This window comes from Phacochoerus africanus, chromosome 3, assembly GCF_016906955.1.
Source record: "Phacochoerus africanus isolate WHEZ1 chromosome 3, ROS_Pafr_v1, whole genome shotgun sequence".
Classification (NCBI taxonomy): Eukaryota; Metazoa; Chordata; class Mammalia; order Artiodactyla; family Suidae; genus Phacochoerus; species Phacochoerus africanus.
In genome coordinates, this window is record NC_062546.1 from 13,872,377 (window position 1) to 13,896,342 (window position 23,966).

The following is a 23,966-nucleotide window of genomic DNA, read 5'->3' on the forward strand; positions in this document are numbered from 1 at the left end:
TAAAAAGCATTCCAGTTGACTAAGTGAAACCGAGCTCTTCCTTGCCCTGATGATTGAAGGAAGTTCCTTCTGGAGTCCCAAAGTGTGTGTGGGTTCCACAATGCTGAAGATGATTCTGAAACTGAATTCAATTAGGGCAGCTTCCCAGGGGTTGGGGCAGGAGTGACTAGTCTGAAATCCAGAGCCCTGTCAAGACTCTGCAGGGGAGCATCTTTTCAACGATGTGCTTTCACTTCTGAGTTGCTCAAGTGAAGGGCGTTTGGAGAGTGCTCTGGTGGCCCCCAGCTTCCCTTCGCCAGGAGGTCAGCTGTTTCCCACTTGGCTAGGAATGCAGCTCAGATATTCCAGCAGCGTTTCTAGCTGGCCCTCTCAGAGGAGAGGCAAAAGATCTTGCTTAGAGACCTTGATCAAACTTACCCTGTGACATCAGTCATTTCCAGCCTTACTCTTAAAAAGTCCTACTTTTAGGTACAAGACAGTGACAAATTTTGGAATAAGTAGATTAGTTCATTGGGACTATTTTTGGAGTGTTGGCCTTTAATAAGAAATTCACCTGTTTTGAGGTGCCAGGTGATGATACACTCCCAATTTCTAGGACAACTGGAATTTTCCATGGCCCTTTTTTTTTTTTTTTAACCCCCTCCATAAACCATCAGAATCTTCTAGAAATTCACATGTTTTAGTATCTAAATGAAAAAACCCCACAAAAGAGCTTCAAGCTTGGAGTCTTTTCAGATTGCGCCCTCCTGGTTTTTTATTTGGAAAAGAGCACCAGCCATGACTCCTGCGGAGCAGTAGCCCATCTGCAAAGCCAGCTGTTAGCTTTTGCAAGATGAGAGAGTGAGCGCAAAGGACCTTTTTGTGGCTGCTTTTGCCTGAGGAGGGCCTAGGCTAGCTAATCAACAGAACAGTGTATTTTTTGGTCACGTGGCAAAAAAGGGAGGTGCTTCTGCATGTTCGAAGCCCTGTCCTGGGGGACTGCTGGGGAGGGGCAGGGGCTGTGTGCAGTATCTGGCAGGTCACCCTGGGGAAGGATAGGGACTCCTCACTGCAGGTAGGTCTCTTCTTCCAGCCTCACCCTGTGTTCTTGCCCATGCACTTGGCTGGACCCTTGCCCAGAGGAGTGGGGGTGGGGGGGGCAGCCAGATATGACAACCACCAAGAAACACGCCCCCCACTCCCACGCCCTCGGGAAAGTCAGCCTGTCTTCCCCTTTGACTCACCTTAGTTTCCCCAAACCCAACAGTTTACCAAAAAGCCTCCTTAGGATAATCAAGCTCTTGTCTTTTCCGGGTGATAGAAATCTTAAAAAGACAGACGTCGTCCTATTAAAAAGAGTTGGGTGTCAAGACATATGGACTGAGATCAGGGCTGCTGACCTGAGCCCATGTGTGAACAGAGGGGATCCTCTCTGGGGGGCAGGGTCACCTCTCCAGTGGCTGGGGCCTTTGCAGTGATAACCACCCCCTTTTTATTGCTGCTCAGTGCTTCTGGCTCTAACCTGCCTTCTGGCCACCCCTTCTACCTCCTGCCCTCACTTACCAAAGTGCTGCCTGTTCCTGAACGTGTCTTGGCTAAAACTGTTCCCCTCAAATTCTCCCTCCTCCCGGTTGAAATCCTATTCCCCCACCCCATAGCCCAGCTCTTCTCAGAAGACGTACTCCCAAAGGCAGAGTTTTTCTTTTCTTCTTCTTTTTTTAATTTTGTCTTTTTGTGTCTCTTGAGGGCTGCACCCATGGCATGTGGAGGTTCCCAGGCTAGGGGTCCAGTTGAAGCTGTAGCCCCTGGCTTAGGCCAGAGCCACAGCAATGCAGGATCTGAGCCATGTCTGCAACCTACACCATAGCTCAGGGCAACGCTGGATCCTCAACCCACTGAGAAAAACCAGGGATTGAACCCACGTCCTCGTGGATGCTAGCCGGGTTCATTAATGGCTGAGCCACAGTGGGAACTCCAGGCAGCTTTTTTCAAACTCAAATCACATTCATTATTTTTGCCACTCCTGAGTCCTGCTTGTATAATTATTGATTTAATATTTTTCAAATTTCAAGCAACAGCTCTTTAGAAAAAAATATTAAAGGGGAGTTCCCATTGTGGTTCAGTGGGTTAAGAACCTGACATAGTCTCCCTGAGGATGCAGGTTCGATCCCTGGCCTCGCTCAGTAGGTTAACGCTCTGGCGTTGCCGCAAGCTGTGGTGTAGGTCGCAGATCCAGTGTGGCTGTGGCTGTGGCGTAGGCAGGCAGCTCTAGCTCCGATTTGATCCCTAGCCTCGGAACCTCCATATGTCCCAGGTATGACCTTAAAAAGAGAAAAAAAAAAAAAAGAAATTAAGCTCATTCTAGACCTAAAGTTGACTACTGCACAGTAGGTAAAACGGAATTGTGTCCTCTACATAAAAGATGTGAGAGGAATGACTGTAATCAGAACAAGCGCAAGGCTTCTAAATTCTAGGTAGATACTGCTGTGCAGGGCATGGTCCTGACACAGGGGAGGAATTCCCTTTAGAGTTAGGTGTTGAGACTCTGGGGACCACACTGAGACTGTTCTGGGGGAATCCGAAGAGGTTAAAGGGATGCTTTTCTTTCCAGGTGGATTCACTCTGATTGGGCGCTTTGGCCACTGGGAAGCCCTCTGGTTCTTTGGGGCACATGCTTTCTGGGTGGCCCGGCCAAAGGGTTTCTCTTAATCTCTGGATTGGCTCTGGCTGTGTGTTTCTCACGGTGCTCACCCAGCTCTGACTTGGTGAAACAAGACACTTCCAGTGATTGTGTTCATCCGCTGCGTCATCTACTCGTTTGTGGGCCGCTTGAGGGCAGGGCCTGGGTCAAGTTCGCCTTAGTCCCCCAGAGCCTTTGATGTGTGTCTCGGATGTGAGCAAGGGCTGGTTCCCTAAGGAGGCGGATGTTTTATTTTATTTATTTATTATTTGTTTATTTTTGCTTTTTAGGGCCTCACCCGCGGCATTTGGAGGTTCCCAGGCTTGGGGTTGAATGGGAGCTATAGCTGCGGGCCTATGCCAGAGCCACAGCAACGCCAGATCCAAGCCACGTCTGTGACCTGCACCACAGCTCACGGCAGTGCCGGATCCTTAACCCACTGAATGAGGCCAGAGATTGAACCCACGATGTCACGGTCCCTAGTTGGATTCGTTTTCACTGCGCCACAATGGGAGCTCCTGAGGCGGGTGTTTTAAGACAGAACGTGCTGTAGAAGTGGCCTAAGTGCGTAAGGTGACAATGTGCCATTCACTGGGGGGGGGGGGTCCTTGGCACGCTGTCCTTGGATGGTCACTGAGAACTTGCTGGCACAGAGACCCTGCGTGCAAACCTGAGTCAAACCCACCTTCTGTTTGTTTTCTTCACATGTTGGCTTTAGTTGTAGGGAAAGCTCCGCCATCCACAACGGCAGGCAGCCAGTCTCCCCCAGAAACGCCAGTCCTCACCCGCTCTTCCTCCCAAACTCCCACGGCTGGCGTCACGGCCACCACCAGCACCACGTCCACGGTCATGGCCCCGGCCGCCGCTGCCACGGGAAGCCCGGTGAAAAAGCAGAGGCCGCTTTTACCGAAGGAGACTGCCCCGGCCGTGCAGCGGGTCGTGTGGAACTCGTCAAGTAAGTTTCAAACGTCCTCCCAAAAGTGGCACATGCAGAAGATGCAGCGTCAGCAGCAGCAGCAGCAGCAAAACCAGCAGCAGCAGCCTCAGTCTTCCCAGGGGACGAGATATCAGACCAGACAGGCTGTGAAAGGTACCGAGCCTCCCCCTCTGCTCTCCGTGGCGCCCGGTCCCTTTTTGCCACATCAACAGGAGAAAAATAATCGTTGTTTTATTTTTTCAGTTCCCCTCGGTTTCCTGGCCACAGTATCCTGGAGGCCTTACACATTCCATTTGGCATTATTTTTAAAAAATTGTTTTGCAACTTACTTTTTTTACTTTTCTTTTTCCTTTTTTTTTTCATTTTATAAACAACACATGCATATGTTCTCCTTCGAAAGGGGTGAAATAGGCACAAAAGATACACAAACATCGACTGTCCTGATGGACTTTTCATTTCATTCTCCACCCTTTCTCAGTGGCCACTGTTAACTGTAAGATCTTTTTTATGCATGTATGCATATATATTTATGTATATATATGACTTCATAAAATATTACTTTTTTTCTTTTTTCTTTTTTAAAACGTAAAAATGGTACCATACTTGCTTTTTTTGCCCCCCACCCATCAGCATGTTTTGGAGGGCTGTTCATGTCGGTACATAGAGCTCCACCTTATTCTTTTGGACTGCTGCATAGTATTCCACAGTTTATTGAAAGTATCCCCTACTGATGGACACTTAGGTTGCTTCCAGGTTTTTCCTGTTGTAAGCAGTGCTGCAATGAATACTTTTGTATAAAAGTTTCCTTGTGCGCATCTGTGAACTTCTGCATGTTATTTTGGAAAGAGTACAGTGTAAGAAGTTGGTAGCAAGGGTTGCCTTCAGATCTGGAGATGAGCCACACACATGGGAAGAGCTGGCGTCAGGGACTGGTTGCTGATGTTGCTGAGTTATGCCCCCCCGCCCGGCAGGAGGCTCCATCTGGAGCTGATGTAGAGCCCACGGAGTGCCCGTCTGATAGGTGCTGGTTTGCCCAGCTCTCGTGAGCCCTGAGGTAGATCTTGTCCACGGGGAAATCCACATCCAGATCCTTGAAGGTTGGGCCCCGTGATTGAAACTCTCGCACGCTGAGTGCACCCTCATGAGTCGGACTCTGTTAAAGAGTTGAAGCAGGAGGTGAGGTTGGAGAGCAGTCAGATCTTGAATTGCCCTCCCCTACCCATGAAACCCTACAGAGAAAGGGGGCAGGGAGAGGGGCAGATGCGCAGATTGGCTGAGCGGGGTTGGAGTATGGCTGAATCGATCTTGCCATTTGAAGGGTCTGTGGGGCAGAACCGAGTCGAGGGTATTTCTGGTTGGGCTGACCGGTTCCTGTCTTCTGTCTTCATCTCCCTTGAGCCTAATGAGGCTTCCCCAGGGGAATGTGGGTGCTGGCAGGAAGGGGCTCATGGGTAGTGTGGTTCTTCATTTCCAGGTTGTCTCGTCAAAGGTAAACAAAGCTGGACATTAGCTAAAGTAATAAGGGCAGGTTTTCACCTGCTGTATGCTATGGCAGTACTATTGCAGTAGGGGGAAGAGTCCAGCATGAATTGAAGTCAATGCCGGCGTGTACACGGGAGACCACTGGGGATTTGGTGGGAGAATTGGGGGCTGGGGAGGGGGTGGGCGGCAGCTCCGTAGAGTCAGAAAGTGGACGTTTCCTCAAAGTGGGAAGTGCTTATTGGCCCACTGGAACATTGGGTTTGCTCACTGGTACCTACTGACGTCAGGTGCCATCCTCCCACGGAGGCTGGGAGATGGGCCCTGTCGCTAGGGGTTGGCTGGCATGGTCAGTCCGTTTGGCAGCCTTGAGTTTTCTCAGGCAGGGGACTTTTCAAGGGGCTGGAGTCATCCTAGAGATGCAGCCTTGAGCTGTTAGAAATGACATTAGTCCTTATAGACCAAGGTCGGGGCCTAGAAAGGGCTCAGAGGAGCCTGCCCGGGGTTTGGCCAGACGTCTTTGTCACTTCAAAGTAGAGGAGCTGGCAGGGCGTATGTCAGGGGCTCTGCCCCCTCACCGCAGCTTCGTGCTGGGACAGCCTTCCTGCTGCGGTGGGGTGACCAGGGCCCTTTGCCTTCCCAGCCGTCCAGCAGAAGGAGATCACGCAGAGCCCGTCCACCTCCACCATCACCCTGGTGACCAGCACCCAGTCATCGCCCCTCGTCACCAGCTCGGGGTCCACGAGCACCCTCGCCTCCTCCGTCAGCGCAGACCTGCCCATCGCCACCGCCTCAGCCGACGTGGCCGCGGACATTGCCAAGTACACTAGCAAAGTGAGTGCCAGCAGGCGCCTGGTGGGACATGGGCACCATTCGATTAGGGTCGTGACCTCTCACAGGTTTTAGGGAGTGCTTGGGAGGGAAGACCCAGTTTTTATGGAGGATCTCCAAGACCAGACTCTTCCACTGGGGGCCGAAGCGGGGTATAAGCCGAGAAATGCAGAATAGACGGACCCTTCCTATGAGGGGGTTTAGATTCTAAAGTCAGCACATAAGAGGAAAAGGACACAGCATCGAAATTACCCTTCAGAATTCAAGTTGCTCATTAAGGACAAAATAATGCCATTTGCAGCAACATGGATGCAACTAGAGATTCTCGTACTAGGTGAAGTAAGGCAGAAAAAGAAAGACAAATACCGTATGATACCACTTATACCTGGAAGCTAATATATGGCACGAATGAACTTATCTACAGAAAAGAAACTCATGGGAGATGGAGAACCATCTTGTGGTTGCCAAGGGGGAGGGAGAGGAAGTGGGATGGACAGAGAGTTTGGGATTAGTAGATGCAAACTATTGCATTTGGAATGGATAAGCAGTGAGACCCTGCTGTAGAGCACAGGGAACTCTATCTAATCACTGGTGATGGAGACTGATGGAGGATAATGTGAAATAAAAAATGTATGTGTGTGTGTAACTGGGTCACGTTACTGTACAGCAGAAATTGACAGAACATTGTGAGTCAACTGTAATAAACAATGTTTTAAAAAATCAAAAATAATCGAAGAACAGATTTTCCTTAAGCTGCTGGAAGAGATGACTGGTCCTTCTATTCACAGAGACCAAGGGGTTAGTTTGCGTTTAGACGCAGTGTGAGACCAAAGTGACAGAGGCTTCAATGTGAGACTTGCAAGTTTTGATACCTGCATCCAGATCTTTCCAGGAACCAAGGTGGACCAGGAAGCGGTGGATTCCCTCCCTGGCTCGTCCAATAGCGCACTTCCTATCGAGGGGCAGGTGGGCAGGTCACCTGCTCTGGGTTCCCTCGTGGGCATCCTCTCAGCTCAGGCTCTTTCTTTCTGTCTTTGCCACGTGCTTTTATGCTCATCGTTGAAATCGGGCGAGTAAAGCCTGTGGTCCTCCTTGCTGCCAGATCAGAGTCTGGAGTGATGTGAAGGTTCATGTCCGTGGACCCCTCGGTGTAAAGAATAACCACCAGAATCGCAGCTCCTTGAAGGCAGGGTGTTGTCTGTCAGCCTCGCTTCGGGGGCCTAGAACAGTGCCTGGCATACAGTGGGTGCTGTCGAAAGACTCTATGTTGCTGCCTAACTTCTCCTTGATGGGCTTCTTCTTATCATAATAGTAGCTAATGACAGTAATCGAAGAGTACTTAGTTACTCATGAGGCAATAATATGTGACCCTTTACTAGTGGATAAATTACTAATTAATTAGCTGTGAGTAAACTATTCGTGGTAATGGACTTGGTGACAATAGTTGAGGATAGTTGTTTTTAGAATTCAAGTTTTGTGATAGGAGTTGCTTTAATTATGTTGTGTGGGACGTTCCCATTGTGGTTTAGCAGTAACAAACCTGACTAGTATCCATGAGGAATCAGGTTCGACCCCTGGCCTTGCTCAGTGGGTTAAGGATCCCGTGCTGGTGAGCTGTGGTGTAGGTTGCAGAAGCGGCGCAGATCCTGTGTTGCTGTGGCTGGTGGTGTAGGCCAGCAGCAGTAGCTCCAATTCGACGCCCAGCCTGGGAGTTTCCATATGCCGCACAGGGGGCCCTAAAAAAAAAAAATAAACGGCAATTAGATCGTGTGAAAGGTAGACTCTTTTTTAGTTCTAAATTGTGAGAGTCTTCTATATAATTTCTTGTTCACGAATTTGTATTGGTCATTTGTTATCTTTTGCTGTGTAACAAATTACCGCAAAACGTACGAACGACGTTGCCTTTGCTGTCTCTCGGTTTCTGTGGGTCAGGCGTGCAGTCTGCTGCGTTAGGAGCTCTGGCAGGCTGACGTCACGGTGTGTGCTAGGGTTTGGGTTTCCCTAAAGATGGGTCAGGGGAGGGATCCAGGTCCAAGCTCACTTAGATGGTTCTGGGCAGAATTCACTTCCTTGAGGGTTTGTGGGCTGCGGGCTTCAGCGCCCGGCTGGCGGGTGGCTGGCGGCCGCCCTCAGTTCTCCTCCACGTGGGCTTGCCCAGCATGGCCGCTTGCTTCATCACAGCAAGGGATAGAAAGAGCCCGCAAGCCGGGTGGAAGCCTCAGTCTAGTCAAACAAGTGACCGTCCATTCCGCTGGCCGTGTTCTGTGGGTCAGAAGCAGGCTTTGAGGCCAGGCCTCGCTAGGCAGGGATTACTCAAGGCACAAACACCAGAGGGCTGAGATCAAGAACCACCTGAGTGTCATGCTGGGTAAGATGACACTAGAATAGCCCGTGCCAGTGCCCGCATGGCGTTTACTCTGCCCCAGACACTGTTCTAAGCACCTTTGGTATGTTTCAACCTTTATGACAGATTGACAAGGCAGGTGCTATTATCACCCCCATTTTATAGATGAGAAAATCGAGGCCTGGAAGGTTACCCAGCTTGTCCAGGGCCATGTAATCAGTGAATGTCTAAGCTGGCATTTGAATGGTAGCTGCCAGGATCTAGAGAGTGTGCTCTTAACTGGGCTTTTGGCTGATTTGTGACTTCACATCAAGCCTGCTGACCACAGCTGTCCAGTGTCCACAGTGTTTTTATGCGTGGCTTTTTTTTTTTTCTTTCCCCTTTTTATGGCAGCAACTGTGGCGTATGGAAGGTTGTAGGTCAGGGGTCAAATTGGAGCTGTCACCGTAGTCTATGCCACAGCCACGGCAACACTGGATCCTTAACCCACTGAGTGAGGCCAGGGATCAAACTCATATCCTCAAAGAGACAACATCGGGTCATTAACCTCCTGAACCACAATGGGAATTCTACATGTGGTTTTTTTGTTGTTTTTTTGTTTGTTTGTTTTTAGGGCCACACCTGACGCATAGGGAGGTTCCCAGGCTAGGGGTCCAATCGAAGCCACAGCTGCCGGCCATAGCCACAGCCACGCCAGATCTGAGTCACTTCTGTGACCTACGCCACAGCTCACGGCAGTGCTGGATCCCCAACCCACTGAACGAGGCCAGGGATTGAACCCACAACCTCATGGTTCCTAGTCGGATTTGTTTCTGTTGTGCCATGACAGGAACTCCCACATGTAGCTTTTTTAATCAACCCCACTTAAGAGGCAGTATGGCTGAAGAGGTGGCCAGAATCTGGTTATGGGGATAACTTTGTCTCTTATTTAGTATGTCTCTCCCCCTTTTGAATAAAATGCAAGAATTATTAAAGAGTCCCCGAGTTTCCGAACAGGGAGGATTCAAGTATTAGTTTTTTGTTGCCTTAATGTTCTTATTTAAGTCGACTTAGAGAACTAGTTTAACCTCACCAGATCCTGTTCTTCTTTGTCAAGGCTTGAAGTCTAAGTCCATCTTTCTTTTGCTAAAAAGAGAGGTTATTGTGAAAGTGTTAGACATGATGGCGCCAAACCAGAACTTTCTTCCTAATGTGATCTTCACGTGATCTGTTGTAGGTTTACAGGAGAATTCAAAGGCAGGAGGTGGTTTAGATGACTGATTTAAAAAGATGTCTAGGACTTCCCGTCGTGGCGCAGTGGTTAACGAATCCGACTAGGAACCATGAGGTTGCAGGTTCGGTCCCTGCCCTTGCTCAGTGGGTTGACGATCCGGCGTTGCCGTGAGCTGTGGTGTAGGTTGCAGACGCGGCTCGGATCCCGCGTTGCTGTGGCTCTGGCGTAGGCCGGTGGCTACAGCTCCAATTCAACCCCTAGCCTGGGAACCCCCATATGCTGTGGGAGCGGCCCAAGAAATAGCAAAAAGACAAAAAAAAAAAAAGATGTCTGGTGTTGCCCAAATGGTTTCTTATTCTGCTTGCAGTTGATCTGGCTTCTGCTTGCAGATCTTTGATCGCCTTTGATTGATTGGGTCCAAATTGTCTGTTGGCAGATGAGGAAACCAAGGCCTGCCTAGCGGATCTGGCCCCCAGTTCAAACCAAGCCATTCTCTGCTCTTACGATCGTTTTTATTCCATTCCCCACTGCACCCCTTCACTCTTAGAGCAGAACTGAGGAATGAGCTTTTTTTTGGCCACGCCCAAGGCATGTGGAAGTGGAAGTTCCTGGGCCAGGCATCGAACCTACACCACAGCAGCGACCCAAGCCACTGTAGTGACCATGCCAGACCCTTAACTCGCTGCACCACAAGAGAAATCCCAGAAGAATGAGCCTTTTTTTTTTCATCTTTTTAGGGCCACATCCACAGCATATGGAGGTTCCTAGTGTAGGGGTTGAATCAGAGCTGCAGCTGCCGGCCTACACTGCAGCCACGGCAACACGGGATCCAGCCGTGTCTGCGACCTACACAACGGCTTACGGCAACACTGGATTCTTAACCCACTGAGCAAGGCCAGGGATCAAACCCGCGTCCTCATGGATACAAGTTGGGTTTGTTAACCGCTGAGCCACGATGGGAACTCCAGCAATGAGCTTTGTGATAGACGTTTTCTTTGCTATTAAGAAAATGAACACAGTGACATATTTTTGCAGCTGATGAACTTTCTTGTCTCCGAGGTGACCCAGAGTTGAAGACCTAGATTTGCGTATTTTGGCAGAAGGGCGCTCTTTATTAATGTTTATTTCTTTGCTATATTTGGAAGTAAGAACGAAAGTCGGCCTGCAGATTCATGATTTCTTTAAAATGGAATGTAGCTATTGGATTAGTAACGTATTGAATTTCATCCACTTTCTAAAGTTTTCTCGTAAAGCAATTTCGTTCTAATATTTTAAATAGATGTGGGTAAGGAGGCCCATGCAGAGTGACTGACTGCAAGGCACAACGTGTTTTTGCTGGAGCACCCCCCTGTGACCCCTGCAGCAGGCTGGGAGCAGAAATCTCAACAGATACTTTATTCATTTTTCTGCCCATTTTGGGGTGAATAGGGGGTTACTGTTTTGGGGGTTGGAAGCAGTTTTGCCGTGCCACGCTTATGCGAATTAACTTTTCTCTGCAAATAAGACAAACAGGTCTTTCTTTATGAACGCCTTTTCCTCCTTGGCAGGTACTAACCCATGCACCTTTCTCGTGGTCTTCTCACTTAATCCTGTGCACACCCTACAAGAGAGCACTGTTACCATCCTTGTTTCATTCTTGGGGAAACTGAGGCTCAGGGAGTGTGGGTGGGAAAACAGCTCAAGCATCAGGTGGGAGGGGGCTCTCTGTGCTGCCGTCTCACTGCTTTGGAGCAAACTGAAGCACAGGGGAGGCTTGGCAGATCTGAGACCTTGTTTGGTCCCCCGCCCCTCCTCTTCCTCCTGTGATGCAGGAGGGGTCAGCCGGCATGTGGCAGGTGGAAGAGAATCCATCGTGCAGACGCGTTCCATCAGTGGACTTGAGGGGACTGAGTGGTCGTCACAGACCCACTGAGGCCTTCAGGGGTCAGATTCAAAGAAAAGGAAGATGAGGAAACAAACTGGAAAGGCCCTGCCCCAAGCAGATGCATTAAAATAACAAACCAGCTGTATCCGCACAGTGAGATCCATAGCCTTCATCTGTAAATGAAAAGAATGCAACACAGTTCTCTTGTGGCTCAGCGGGTTAAGGATCTGGCATTGTCACTGCTGTGGCTCTGGGCACTACTGGGGTGCGGGTTTGATCCCTGGCCCAGGAACTTCCACATGCTGTGTGTGTGGCCAAGAAGAAAAAAGCAACAGCAACAAAAAAGGAACGCAACAGGGACAAATCTTGAAAACTATGCTGAGTTGAAGAAGCCAGTCACAAAGCACCATGTGTTATACGATTCCCTTTATATGAAATATCTAGACTCAGCAAATCCACAGAGACAAGCGAGCAGATTCACGCATATCTGGGCGTGTTGAGGCAGGGAGCCTCAGGGGAAGCAGGGTTTCTTTTGTGCAGGGGTCATGAACAGGTTCTGAAATTAATTGTAGTCATGGATGTACGACTAAAAGCCACTGAGTTGTGCACTGTAAATGGGTGACTTGTGCGGTATGTGGGTGCTAGCACAATAAAGCAGAGAAGAAGAGAGTCCAAAAAACAGCAGCACAATAATCCCTCCCTGAATCCTCTGGGCTGGCCAAACTATCTTGGGGCCAAATTCATTCTCCCCAGTTTAGCCTGTGCCTATAAGCTGGCTTTATGGTTTTGAACTATTCCCACGGTGTGCCACAGGGGTTTGTGGGTGATTCCTACCCTACTGTACACCAGAGTTGCAACCTTGGCACTAGTGGCATTTGGGGCTGGGGAATGTTGGGTTTTTTTTTGTTTTTGTTTTTTTTTTAAATTTTTATGGCCACCCGTATGGCATATGGAAGTTCCCAGGCCGGGGATTGAATCAAGCCTCTGCAGCGACCTGAGCTGTTGCAGCCGGATTCTTAACCCGTTACACCACAGCGGGAACTCCTAAGGGTTGGGGAATTTTGTTGTGGGGGGCTGTTCTGTGCACAGTAGCGTGTTTAGAGCATCTCGAGCTTGCTTCCCCAACCCCCCCCCCCCCCCCCCCCCCGCCGTTAGTACCCCTCTCCCCCGCCCCCACCAGTCATGACAACCAAAAATGCTCCGTGTGTCCCAGGAGGGAGCAAAATCACCCTCAGCAGAGAAACCACGGCTTTATCCAGCTAGATCCTAGCTGGACGTCATCTAGAAGAAGCCTCAGGGAGGTGATCACCTGAATTGTTTCTGTTTTTCTCTTTCAGATGATGGATGCAATAAAAGGCACGATGACAGAAATATATAACGACCTTTCTAAAAACACTACTGGGAGCACGATAGCTGAGGTCAGAGATGGCACATGCCTTCCGCACTTGCTAAGAGGGTTTTACGGGCTGCTCTGGTGGCGCCCTGAGGAAGCGTCTCTGGAAATTACTCTCGGCTCACCAAGCTCGCTCTGCTGACGGGGGTTGGTGGTGACGGTGTTTCTTCATTTAGCCAGGAGGCTGGCACTGTGGAGGCACAACCTGTTCTGTGCAATCAGTTCACTTCTAGTCAACCAGCCAAAACCAGAGCCCAAGTTGTCAGCCCTCCGATAAAACTGGAACCCGGTTCTCTTGGCTCCACATAAAATCAACTCCTTCATATTCTCCCCAAGTTTGGATTTTTTTTTTTTTTTTTTTGCTTTTTAGGTCCACACCTGCAGCATATGGACGTTCCCAGGCTAGGGATTGACTCAGAGCTACCCCTGCCAGCCTACACCGCAGCCATAGCAACACAGGATCTGAGCTGAGTATGCAACCTACACCACGGCTCATGGCAACGCCGGCTCCATAGCCCACTGAGTGAAGCCAGGGATCGAACCTGTATCTTTGTGGATCCTAGTTGGGTTCGATACTGCTGAGCCATGACGGGAACTCCCTTTTTTGTTCATTTTTAAAATTGGCATGGGATTAAAAGTATGGATCCATTGTGTCTTACCTAAAACCTTGGGTCCAGATATGTGCCAGAATTTTCCAGATTTTAAAGAGCTAATAAGCATTCCTCCCCCCAATTAGACACAACATTTCTGCAGTGAAAAAGAGTATGGCTGTTCCCAATGTGGTTTTTTGGGTTTTTTTTCCTGTCTTTTTAGGGCTGCACCTGCGGCTAGGGTTCGAATTGGAGCTGTAGCCACCGGCCTGCACCACAGCCACAGCAACACAGGATCTGAGCTGCATCTGTGACCTACACCAGGCAGTTCACAGCAATGCTGGATCCTTAACCTCCTGAGCGAGGGCAGGGATTGAACCTGCGTCATGGATATTGGGTTCATTACTTCTGAGCCATGATGGGAACTCCCCCCACTGCGTTTAGTAAATCAGGATTTCTCAACCTTGATGCTACTAACATTTGTGCCAGCTGATTCACCGTGGTGGGGTATTGTCTTGTCCATCGTGGAGTATTTGGCTGAACCTCTGGCCTCTACCCGCTGGATGCCAGAAACAACCCCAAATGCTTCCAGGCATTTCAGTGTCATGGAGGGAAGAGGGGGGGCAAAAATCACGCCGGTTGAGAAGCACTGTGTTTAGTAAGCACTGTGAACAGCCTTGTGGCAGTGTGGACTGGGTATGTATTTCCCTCCCCTCCGGATGAATTTGGCCCCACGTTTGTTCCTATCCCCCAAAATTCCTTATCGTTTTCAGAAATGCTCGGCTTTGGGATTTCAGATGTGTGATGATGGCCGTCACTTAGAATCTTCGGGATGAGATGAGAAAAAACAAAACAAAAACTGAAACAGATAAGGACCAAAGTCCTAATCAAATCTTTTTTGGGGCTGTGCCCTTAGCACATGGAAGTTCCTGGGTCAGGGATTGAACATCCCCCAGCAGCGACCAGAGCTGCTGCAGCAGCAACAACGCTGGTTCCTTCACCCACTACACCACAAGGGAACTCCCCAGTCAGACCTTTTGTTATGAAAATCTAGTCCTCATTTTTCACTTGAAGTGTTTTTTCCTGGAGCGTATCTTGGAAAAGACAGACGGCTTGTAATTGGTTTTTTGAAGCAGCACTTCTCTCAAATTTGGTTTAAGCCTCTCTGACAGCGGCTGTGGGAAGACCCGCCTGCGTGCTCTCTGGTTCAGCACGTGACATGAGCCCGGCAGTGACGGCTACAGCTTCTGAGCTCGGTTGGTGAAAGGCACCTGGATACACTTTTTATGTCTTTCTCTCTCGCTCTCCTTCCAGATTCGCAGGCTAAGGATCGAGATCGAGAAGCTTCAGTGGCTGCACCAACAAGAGCTCTCGGAAATGAAACACAACCTGGGTAAGTCTGGGTGACTCCGTCTCCACCGAGGAACGTTCCAGATGTGAACTTTTTGGCCCCTCTGGAGTCAGGCCCAGATGTGAATTGGGTTGGAAGTAAGCCAAGGGGTTTTATCACTTGTGGGGAGACCACAGCATCCTGGGGAGTCTAACCTGGAGAAACCAGGCCTGAAGGCAGGAGCTGGCAGGCACCCTTCTTTCTTCGCTTCACAGTACCAGCATCTGCAGTGTATTCACCGCAGACCTGGTAGCAGCTCCTGCTTATGACCTTTGACCTTGCTCCAGGAATCATCTTAAGTACTTTTTCATGAAGTATTTCATTGTCGCAGAAATCCTTCTGATGAAAAGGTCTCTGTTATCCCAGTTTTCAGGTGAAGAAACGGAGGCACAGACACAGTCAGTTTGAGCCACTGCTGCTAAACACACCAAGAAGGAAATGCGTCCAAGTTCTAGTCCCAGCTCTGCCCTTTCTAGCTGTGCGCCTCAGTGTCCTGTCTCTGAAAGGGGTATTATAGGCGTACTTATTAGCTCAGAGGATTAGCATAGGATTAAAGGCCTGCATCTTTATAAAGTGCTTGCCACAGTGCCTGCTGCAGAGAGTGGGTGCTCGCTAAGTCTTTGAAAGACAGAGAGCGTTAGGCTGGTGATAAAACCCAAAGTGAGTTCAGTGGGACTCTTTCCCAGGGCTTATTTGAGGGCTTCCCACAGCATCGCATCACGTGCTCCCATCCACATTCCACGTTCATTGCCACGGGCAGCTCTGTCGAGTCAGCACGATGACATGGGCTGGGGGAGGCTGGCTGCCTTTTCCAGGGGGTCCCACCGCCAGGGCTTCTCTGAGCCAGGTTGCACAGCTGTGTCCCTGGGGCTCTGATCTGGAGTGCACGCCCCCGACCCTGAGCTGGGGGACGGGTGTGCAGCACGCCTCCTCTCCCTGCCCCGGCAGAGCTGACCATGGCGGAGATGCGGCAGAGCCTGGAGCAGGAGCGGGACCGGCTCATCGCTGAGGTCAAGAAGCAGCTGGAGCTGGAGAAGCAGCAGGCGGTGGATGAGACCAAGAAGAAGCAGTGGTGCGCCAACTGCAAGAAGGAGGCCATCTTCTACTGCTGCTGGAACACCAGCTACTGCGACTACCCCTGCCAGCAGGCCCACTGGCCCGAGCACATGAAGTCCTGCACCCAGTCAGGTAGCGCCGCAGCCTGGTGTGGGACTTACTTGTCTTTGAAATCTTTCTTTTTCTTCCTCTGTTTAACGGCTATACCTGCAGCCCAGGGAAGTTCTCAGCCCAGGGACTGAATCTGAGACGCAGCTGCAACCTGTGCCATAGGTTCTGCAACACTGGATCCTTTAATGCACTGCGTCAGGCCGGGGATCGAATACGGGCCTCTGCAGGGACCCAAACTGCTGCAGTCAGTTCTTAACCCACGGCACTATAGCAGGAACTCCAGAATCTCTTTCTAATACAGATCAGGCAGATCCCAGGCCAGGAGGCTCCAGCAGGAAATGCTGGGGTTCCCTTTTGGTGCCATGGGTTAAGGAGCTGGTGTTGTCACTGCAGTGGCTTGGGTCACTGCTGTGGTGCGGGTTTGATCCCTGGCCCAGGAACTTCCACGTGCTGCAGACACAGGCAAAAAAAATTTTTTTTTAAATTTAAAAATTAAAAAAAAAAATTACAGTTAGTATTTATTTACGATCCATACTAGCCTTCTCTGTTTAGAATTAAGTTTCCATTTCAGAGAATTTATTTAAATAAAAATCAGGTAAATAATTGACAAGGGAGGACTTCTACAGAAGGGCAAAATTTTCAAAGGTGATGTATGGATGGCCCAATCTGGCCAAGTTCTGGGGCAGGGGTTGGGACGCTTTTTTAATGAAGCTCCGGAAGAGAAGAAGTTTTAGCATTTGTGGCCCAAGTGGTCTGTCAGAACTGTCCAACTGAACTGTTCCAGGGTCACAGGTCCAGGGGACAAAAATTGGTCTACGTGGTGAAAGGAGTGATTCTGGCACAGTGGGTACCCAGGCTGTTTGTTCCACGAACATGCTTTCTTCAGGATGATTGAATAAAACTTGAATCACAGAGTCTTAAAAATGAACATACTTTTGCACGAAGTCTGGAATTCCCGCCTCTGGAACGCTCTGGTCCGGCTGCCCTGGGCCTGTGCCGGGCGCTGGGTGGGGCTGAGCGGCAGCTTGGTTTGTGTGGTCTAGGTGTCTTTGCAGGTCCGAGAGCCACCACGCTCGGCTTATGTGTGGCTTCTGTCCCCCTTTGCCCTCAGCTACCGCCCCTCAGCAGGAAGCAGACCCGGAGGTGAACACGGACACACTAAATAAGCCGTCCCAGGGGGCCGCCTCCAGCACGCAGGCAGCCCCCCCGGAAGCCAGCGCCTCGAAGGAGAAGGAGGCCCCAGCTGAGAAAAGCAAGGACAGTGGCTCAGTGAGTGTCCGTCCCCCACGCCCTTGGGCCAAGCAGAGTCTCAGACCCGTCCCCGTGCCTGCCGCCCAGCGAGTGCCCTGTTGGAGGAGGTCTGTCTGTCTTCAGGCTGCAGGTGTGGGTGACCGTCTTAGAGCTCCTTGTCACCAGGCGTGGTTTGGGGGCGGCGTGTCCGCCTGAACCTTCTGTGATGATGGGGACGCTCTCTGCCTGCTCCGCCCCATGTGGGCGCCACTGGCCACACGTCGCTGTCGAGCATTTGAACTGTGGCTGGGGTGACGGATGACCTGGATCTTAAACTTTTTTGAGTTGTAGTCAATTTAAATACAGTCAGGTGGCCGGCGGCTGCCGTACTGGACATGAAGGTGGCACCTCCTACCTTCTTTTCTGGTGTGTGGTATACGTATCAGGGATTGTACGCAAATGTTATTTTAGGTGGCACGTTGATCCTTTTCAAAATTTTTAGTCACTCTGTATTTATAGTGACTATGTACTTATATCATGTAAATTAGGAAAAATACCAAATTATCCTAGCAGTCAGAATTCTTCGATTTTATTGGCATTATTGCCCTGTAAAGAAGTTAATGTGAAATAAAAGTGAGTTGAGGCAGTTTTGTTGTGATGGACTGTCAGACCCCTGTATCCTTGGGTTTCTCATCCGTGGATTCAACCAGCCGAAATTCCACCTGCGTTCGGTTGAATCTGTGGACGTGAAACCCTCAGATACAGGGGTCTGCTGTCTGCATCATGTGAGGCCATTTTGTTTCAGGGACTTGAGCATCCGCAGATTTTGGTATTCCTCGGGGGCTCCTGGCACCCCTCCACCTTGGGTACCCAGGGACAGCTGTACTTACTTATTGGTTATGGCAGAAATCTGGAGGGTGGGTAGGTCAGAGAGGGGAGCTGAGGAAATAGTGTTTTGGAAGCTGAGGTATAGAGGTGAGTCAGGGGCCTCCCGGTGCTGTGTTCTCACTCATCCCGTCTGGGAGTCAGCACAAGAGAGTTCAGGCTTAGGACCAACCCAGCTGCCTTGGCCTCACCCACCTGAGTGTGCCAGGCAGAGGGCACCAAGGGGCTGTAGGGACGTGACAGGCACCCCCATGAATCCTTGGGGGGCTCTTTTGGCCCCAGTGCCTTGTCTCCATTTCTCTTTTTGTATTTCTAGACCCTCGACCTTTCTGGCTCCAGGGAGACACCCTCCTCCATTCTCTTAGGCTCCAACCAAGGCTCTGGTATGTTGCCCCCTGGTGGGTGAATGGTGCTCTCATGATCCGCTTGGGCGTGGGGGAATCCCTCCTCCCGGGGAACCTGAAGGGCTTAGGGCAGTGGCTTTCAAACTCCGGATCCTTGGGGGCCCTGGAGGGTGCCCTGGGCCGGTCCGTGGGGGTGGGGGTGGCTGGGCAAGACAGCTTTCAGGCACTTCTCCAAATGGATCAGTATTTACTTGTATTTGTTTTATTTCTTGGGGCATCACATCAAACCTCATTTGGGAGTTCCTGTCGTGGCGCGGCAGAAACAAATCCGACTAGGAACCATGAGGTTGCAGGTTCGATGCCTGGCCTTGCTCAGTGAGTTAAGGATCCAGCGTTGCGGTGCACTGTGGTGTAGGTCACAGACGCAGGTTGGATCCCGAGTTGCTATGGCTCTGGCGTAGGCCGGCAGCTGCAGCTCCAATTGGACCCTTAGCCTGGGAACCTCCATATGCCGCGGCTGCAGTCCTAAAAAGACCAAAAAAAAAAAAAAAAGACAGAAACCCCCTCATTTGGACCAAGGATTCTCTTGCCATCCTGGGATGGGATAAGAGTTGCATTTGGTTTGGGCAGATCTGCCCTCCGAGAAATGACCACAGGAAACGAGACTCTGTGAGACTGTCCCGAAAGTCCCAGTGCCCACGGGTAGTGGTGCTTCTTGAGTCTCCTGAGGAAAAAAGAAAGTGTTTGGTAGGTTATCTTTCTGTAAAAATCCTTCCGCTTTCGAGGGATCCCCTGGGCGGCTGTCTTTGGGTTTTCCTCTTCGGCGGGGCTTGAGCTGTCCTCTCTTCTGGCCTGACAGGTCTTCCCCCGGCACCCCACCCCCCCAAACCAGTTTTTTGGGCATTCCAGAAGGGTTCAGAGACAGTGTACACGTTGAGGACAGTTCTGCCTAATTCAAGGCCCTTTAGCTCCAGGATCTTTCTCTCTGCTGGACAGTTAACTCTCTTCAGCTGAAAACCAAGCACTTGCGTTCACTTCTGCCTATCAAGTACATAGAGGGAGAAGTGCTGTCCCTGTTGGGGTGGCTGGAGAAGATTTCCTGAAGGGCCTGGAAAGCGGGAATCCAGTTTGGGGCACGAACTGACTTTAGGGAGAAGAGGAACTCGGCTTTCCGTGCAGTTGAAGACATGAGCTCCCTTGCCAGTGCCCTCTGTGTGCTGATGACTCCCCCGAGAGCGAGTTCCGTTTGGGGCTCAGATGACTTCCTTGACACCTTCCAGTTCCTCTTTAACAAAGACAGAGCAGACCTGAGACTTGAGCAGTGTGGAACCCGCGTAGAATTTTCTACCAGAATTTGGTTTTCATTATGTTGATGTGTAGAGTTGCCTTCCGTGTGTGGCAGATATGACTGATCTCCTGCTTTGGTGGTGATAGAAGAGTTTCCGTTTGGCTTCAGCTGAAATGGAGTTTAAATTGAAGACAGGCCCTCAGCCCGTCAGAGGACGGTTGTGGGTGTGTCCAGACTGCACAGGCCTGTGGAGCGGGAAGGGTTCGCGTTGGGGAAATGCTGCTGCAGATAGGGGGCGCCGTTGCGGTTTGGGAGCAGCAAAGGGGCGGAATCCAGGTGGGAGGATGAAGGGGCCTGGGGAAGATGGATGATGCCAGGGGCAGGGGCATGGACTCTGCTGGAACAGGGAGGCGTGTGTGCAGGAAGGCCGTAGACGCATCGCATCCCAGATCTGAGGCGAAGGAGGTGTTACTCAGCCCAGGGGGTGGGAGGCTTTCTGTGAAGGACCAGAGACTTAACTATTTTCGGCTTCGAGGACCACACAGTCTCTGTCAGGCGGGACCCCTCGACTCTGCCATTGTCGGATGAAAGCAGACATGACGCACAAGCGGATGGGTGTGGCTGTGCCCTGCTGAACCTGTCTTTGGCAAAAGGGGCTCTGGGCTGGATTTGGGCCATTGATGTCTGACCCCTGACCTAAAGCACCCTGCCGTCTGAGGGGATAGAAAGGGAGGTTAGAGAGCCTGGAAGATGCTGGCGACTGGTGCTGGGGGTGTGGAGAGGGGCCGGGAGGGAGGGAAGGACCCCGAATTGTCAGCAGCTGGAGGAAAGTTTCAGGTGGTTTTGTGGGTTACTCCAGAGTGTGAGCAGAAGGGACAGAGCGGGAGGTCCCTCGGGGCCAGGATGGTCTCCGCCCTTCTCACGGCCCCATTTACTCACCAAAGCGTTTGACCAGTGGCCGTGTCAAAGCAGACAGACAGACCCCCCTCCTGACTGCTCCTTGTCTAACGGCTGCCGCTGTCACGCTCTGCTGACACTAAGCTCTAGCGCCGGGATGGTGAGATGCAGAGTCTGGTTAGGATGGAGAAGGGGCTGTGGGAGGATGAAGGGGCCTGGGGAAGATTGTGAGCTTCCTCGGGGTGGGCATGGGTCTCTCCTGTTCACTTGTCTCTTCATTTTAAGATGTGAAAGCAGGGCACTCATACACATTTGGCCTTGAACAACATGGGTTCGAACTGCGGGAGTCCACTTATATGCAGATTTTTTTCCCCTTGCTACCTACTGTATTATAAGATCTGCAGTTGGTTGAATCTGTGGTCGTGGATATGGAGGGCCAACCATGGGGCTTGAGTATCCCTGGGTCTTGGTATCTATGGTGGATTCTGGAACCAATCCCCTGTATCATCCCTGATACCAAGGGATGCTTGTCGTTCAGAGAAAATAACATTGTGCAGGGAAGACAACTCCTGTCCCAGTTTCCACAGCTGCGTTTGGTGCATCTGGTATTTCGAAGCCTCCTTATTTGTGGATAAAGTAAATAATGCATTTCTCCATTCTTCCGTTTCTGGACTTTGTAGGCATTGCTTGTTGACTTCTGGCTTTAAAAGATGAGAGTTGGGTCTTTTATCGCCTCTCTTCTCGCCTCCTCCCAAACCCTTCCGTCTCTGTTTGATGTGCTCTAGGGATTACCTTGGTCAAATAAAACACTTACTCCTTAGTGCTCGTTCCGTCAGCCTGAGACAGCATCTCCGGACTCTTCCCTCAACAGCTCATCTCCTCACTCACCTCTCCTACCCCATCACATCTAGACTTGTATCTTCTCCACTGTGACTTTGCCCCGTCGAGGCTGAGAACACGTGCATTCTGTCTGTTCCTGCCACTGGGGCTTCTCACTTTGGGCTGTTGGCTGAGTCTGAAACCTGAAACGTGGTCACCTCTGTTTCCATCGTTACGATCATGCCATTTGTCGCAGAGTCAGATAGTGTACTATGATTCCATTTCCATTTTTATATAGCCTTGCTTTTCCCTAGAGTTTCTATGTATCTTTTTCCTTTATCACATCTTCAATGATTTCCCCACCAAATTCTTCACTGTAACAGTGATTTTATTGAGATACTTTACCCATCACACATTTCTGACTCTTCCATTTCAAATTGTATTTGTTGGTGTTCTACCGTCATAGTTGAGGAGTGGCCCCCTTGATGTCTTGTCTGTAGCCCCTCCCTCGGTTCTTCTCACCACATGCATCTTCGTCACCCTCTCTTGCCTGTCCTGTCATCGTCCTTGGCAGTAGATTAGTGATTACCTGTCCTACATAATCTGGATTCCTTGGATGGAGCCTTCTACCTAAGTGTGCTGCTAGCTCCTCTCCCTTCTCTGGCTGAATTTGGCTGTTGGCAGAGCTAGTGATTCTGAGAATTTTGCTTTCAAAATTCTGAGAGTTGATGGCTTTAGGTAGTTGCTTTTATGTCATTGTATTTCTCACTTGTAATGCCGTGCTCTGTCCAGTGATCCTATTCGTGGTTTAACATGCCTTTTTAAAAGCCTGTGTCTCCCTCGAATGCGTTAAGTTGGAAAGTGGTGACATCAGCAAAGCAGCCAGCCAGTCCTAAGACCAGTAGCCTGTTGATGAGTGACATAGCACTTGGGGTGTGTGGATTCACGCTCTCTGCCAGACTCTGAGGCTACCTGTGCTATCTCTTTAGTTAGCAACAGGTGTGACAAGCAACCCGCCTCTGCCCCAACCACCACAGACCACCAGCCGCACCCCAACTACCCCGCCCAGAAGTGTAAGTATGACCCTGCCTCACAGAAGCTGCCGGGAACTTTTCCCAGCATGCAGAAGGCTCGTGTTGTGTGTGTCTGTGTGTGTTTTTCTTTGTGGGCGTGTCTCCCCTGTTCTTCTGAGTGGTGGGTCTTGTTCTGCCTTGTCTCTTCTTAGCTATACCTCTGGCCGCCATCAAAAACTGCCGTAGGTAGGGGAGCCAGAGCGAATGGTCTGGCTTCTTGACGGGGCCTCATCCTTGCTCTGTTCGTGAAAGTTCCTGGGTAAACACGGATGGTCCTCAGAGGTTGGCCGTACCGCCCAGTACCCGGTGACCCGTCCATGGGAGGAGTTAGGTTCTGCAGTTACACACGGCTGGCCAGCCTGGCTCTGGGATGCACATTCACTCGTGCTTAGCTCAGCCCTGCTCCCATTTCTTTTAAGTGGCCCAGCTGGGGAGACTCAATGTGACGTGACTGCATTGGTGTAGGATTTTTCTCTGTAGGGTGACGGCCAGCCGTCCCACTCCCCAGAGACCTTCCAGAGAATTAACAGTGTAGGCATCACAAATTGGGAAGAACTCGTAAGGAGAGGTGGAGTCAGGATCTTTAAGATAACTCGATCCTTGACCTCGGCTCTGCCCACCTCCATACCGCCCCCTTCTGGTCATGGAGGCAAGTGACTCCGAGGAGTTCTCTCCCGAGTTTCATGCCTTGGGAGATCCTTATCGTTCTCTTCACTGCTTATCTTCCAGCAGCAGAGCTCAGAGCTCACACACACACACACACACACACACACACACACGCACACACGCACACACGCACACACGCCTGCCGGATAACCAGGCGGTAAGAGAGAGAGGTCAGCCCCATGCGATGATGTGGTCCCTTGCTCCCTCCCGTTCTGTCACTACGCTTGGCAGCTGCCTTCTTTCAGTCAAATATTAGGACCCCCACCTCAAGGAGTGAAAGTTTTTCCCAGTCTGTCTGAACTTGGTAAACGATCTAAGATACGATGGGATCTTGGTGGCAGGTAGCTCTTAGGGTCAGTCATCCCGCTGAGCCGCCAGGCCGGCTGTCGGACCCTATGACAGACGTCTCATCCGGCTCTGCCTTCAGTTCCTCACGCCTTACTCAGTCGTGATGTGGCTCCTTGTGGGACACACGTCCTCGAAGCTCCCTTAGTTCTTCCTCTGCTTCGGCCTCCTTCAGGGATCCCTAAGCTGGGGAGCCGCCAAGTGGGTCTTAGCCATGGAGCCATTCTGCTCCTCATGCCTCTCATTTGAGTGGTTTGGTTATAAGTCTTCTTCGGGTTGCTATAAACTGACTACAGAAACTCCACTAGCATCAGTAAGTAGATTGAATGCCAAATTTCAGTGCCTTTTTTAGTGGCCAGAGGGTTGGACACGAGGGCATGGGGTGTTTGGTGTCTGGTCATGCCCCAAAGGTGCCTGGTTCTAGGAACCACACCAGAATTGCCTTCCTGGATAATTAGCACTTTTTTCATTCATCTGTACTATTCTCTGTCCTCCTGTTTTTCCAGCCAGCTGTTGTTACATCCTAAAAAAACAGGTTCTGCCTTTGTACTG

General features: G+C 50.6%; 1 protein-coding gene across 15 annotated transcripts in view; it reads left to right on the forward strand.

Moving 5' to 3' along the window:
- Nucleotides 1-23,966, forward strand: part of ZMYND8 (zinc finger MYND-type containing 8) — a 131,986-nt gene that overhangs the window by 106,129 nt on the left and 1,891 nt on the right. For 8 of the 15 annotated variants that reach the window (XM_047770937.1, XM_047770935.1, XM_047770941.1 and 5 more), the window contains 8 exons: nt 3,378-3,749; nt 5,719-5,909; nt 12,665-12,745; nt 14,625-14,703; nt 15,649-15,888; nt 16,979-17,136; nt 18,299-18,365; nt 22,320-22,403. In XM_047770937.1, the coding sequence (XP_047626893.1) occupies nt 3,378-3,749; nt 5,719-5,909; nt 12,665-12,745; nt 14,625-14,703; nt 15,649-15,888; nt 16,979-17,136; nt 18,299-18,365; nt 22,320-22,403 (1,272 nt within the window). The remainder of the gene's footprint in view (nt 1-3,377; nt 3,750-5,718; nt 5,910-12,664; nt 12,746-14,624; nt 14,704-15,648; nt 15,889-16,978; nt 17,137-18,298; nt 18,366-22,319; nt 22,404-23,966) is intronic. The other 7 variants (XM_047770943.1, XM_047770945.1, XM_047770936.1 and 4 more) reach the window with 3 other exon arrangements.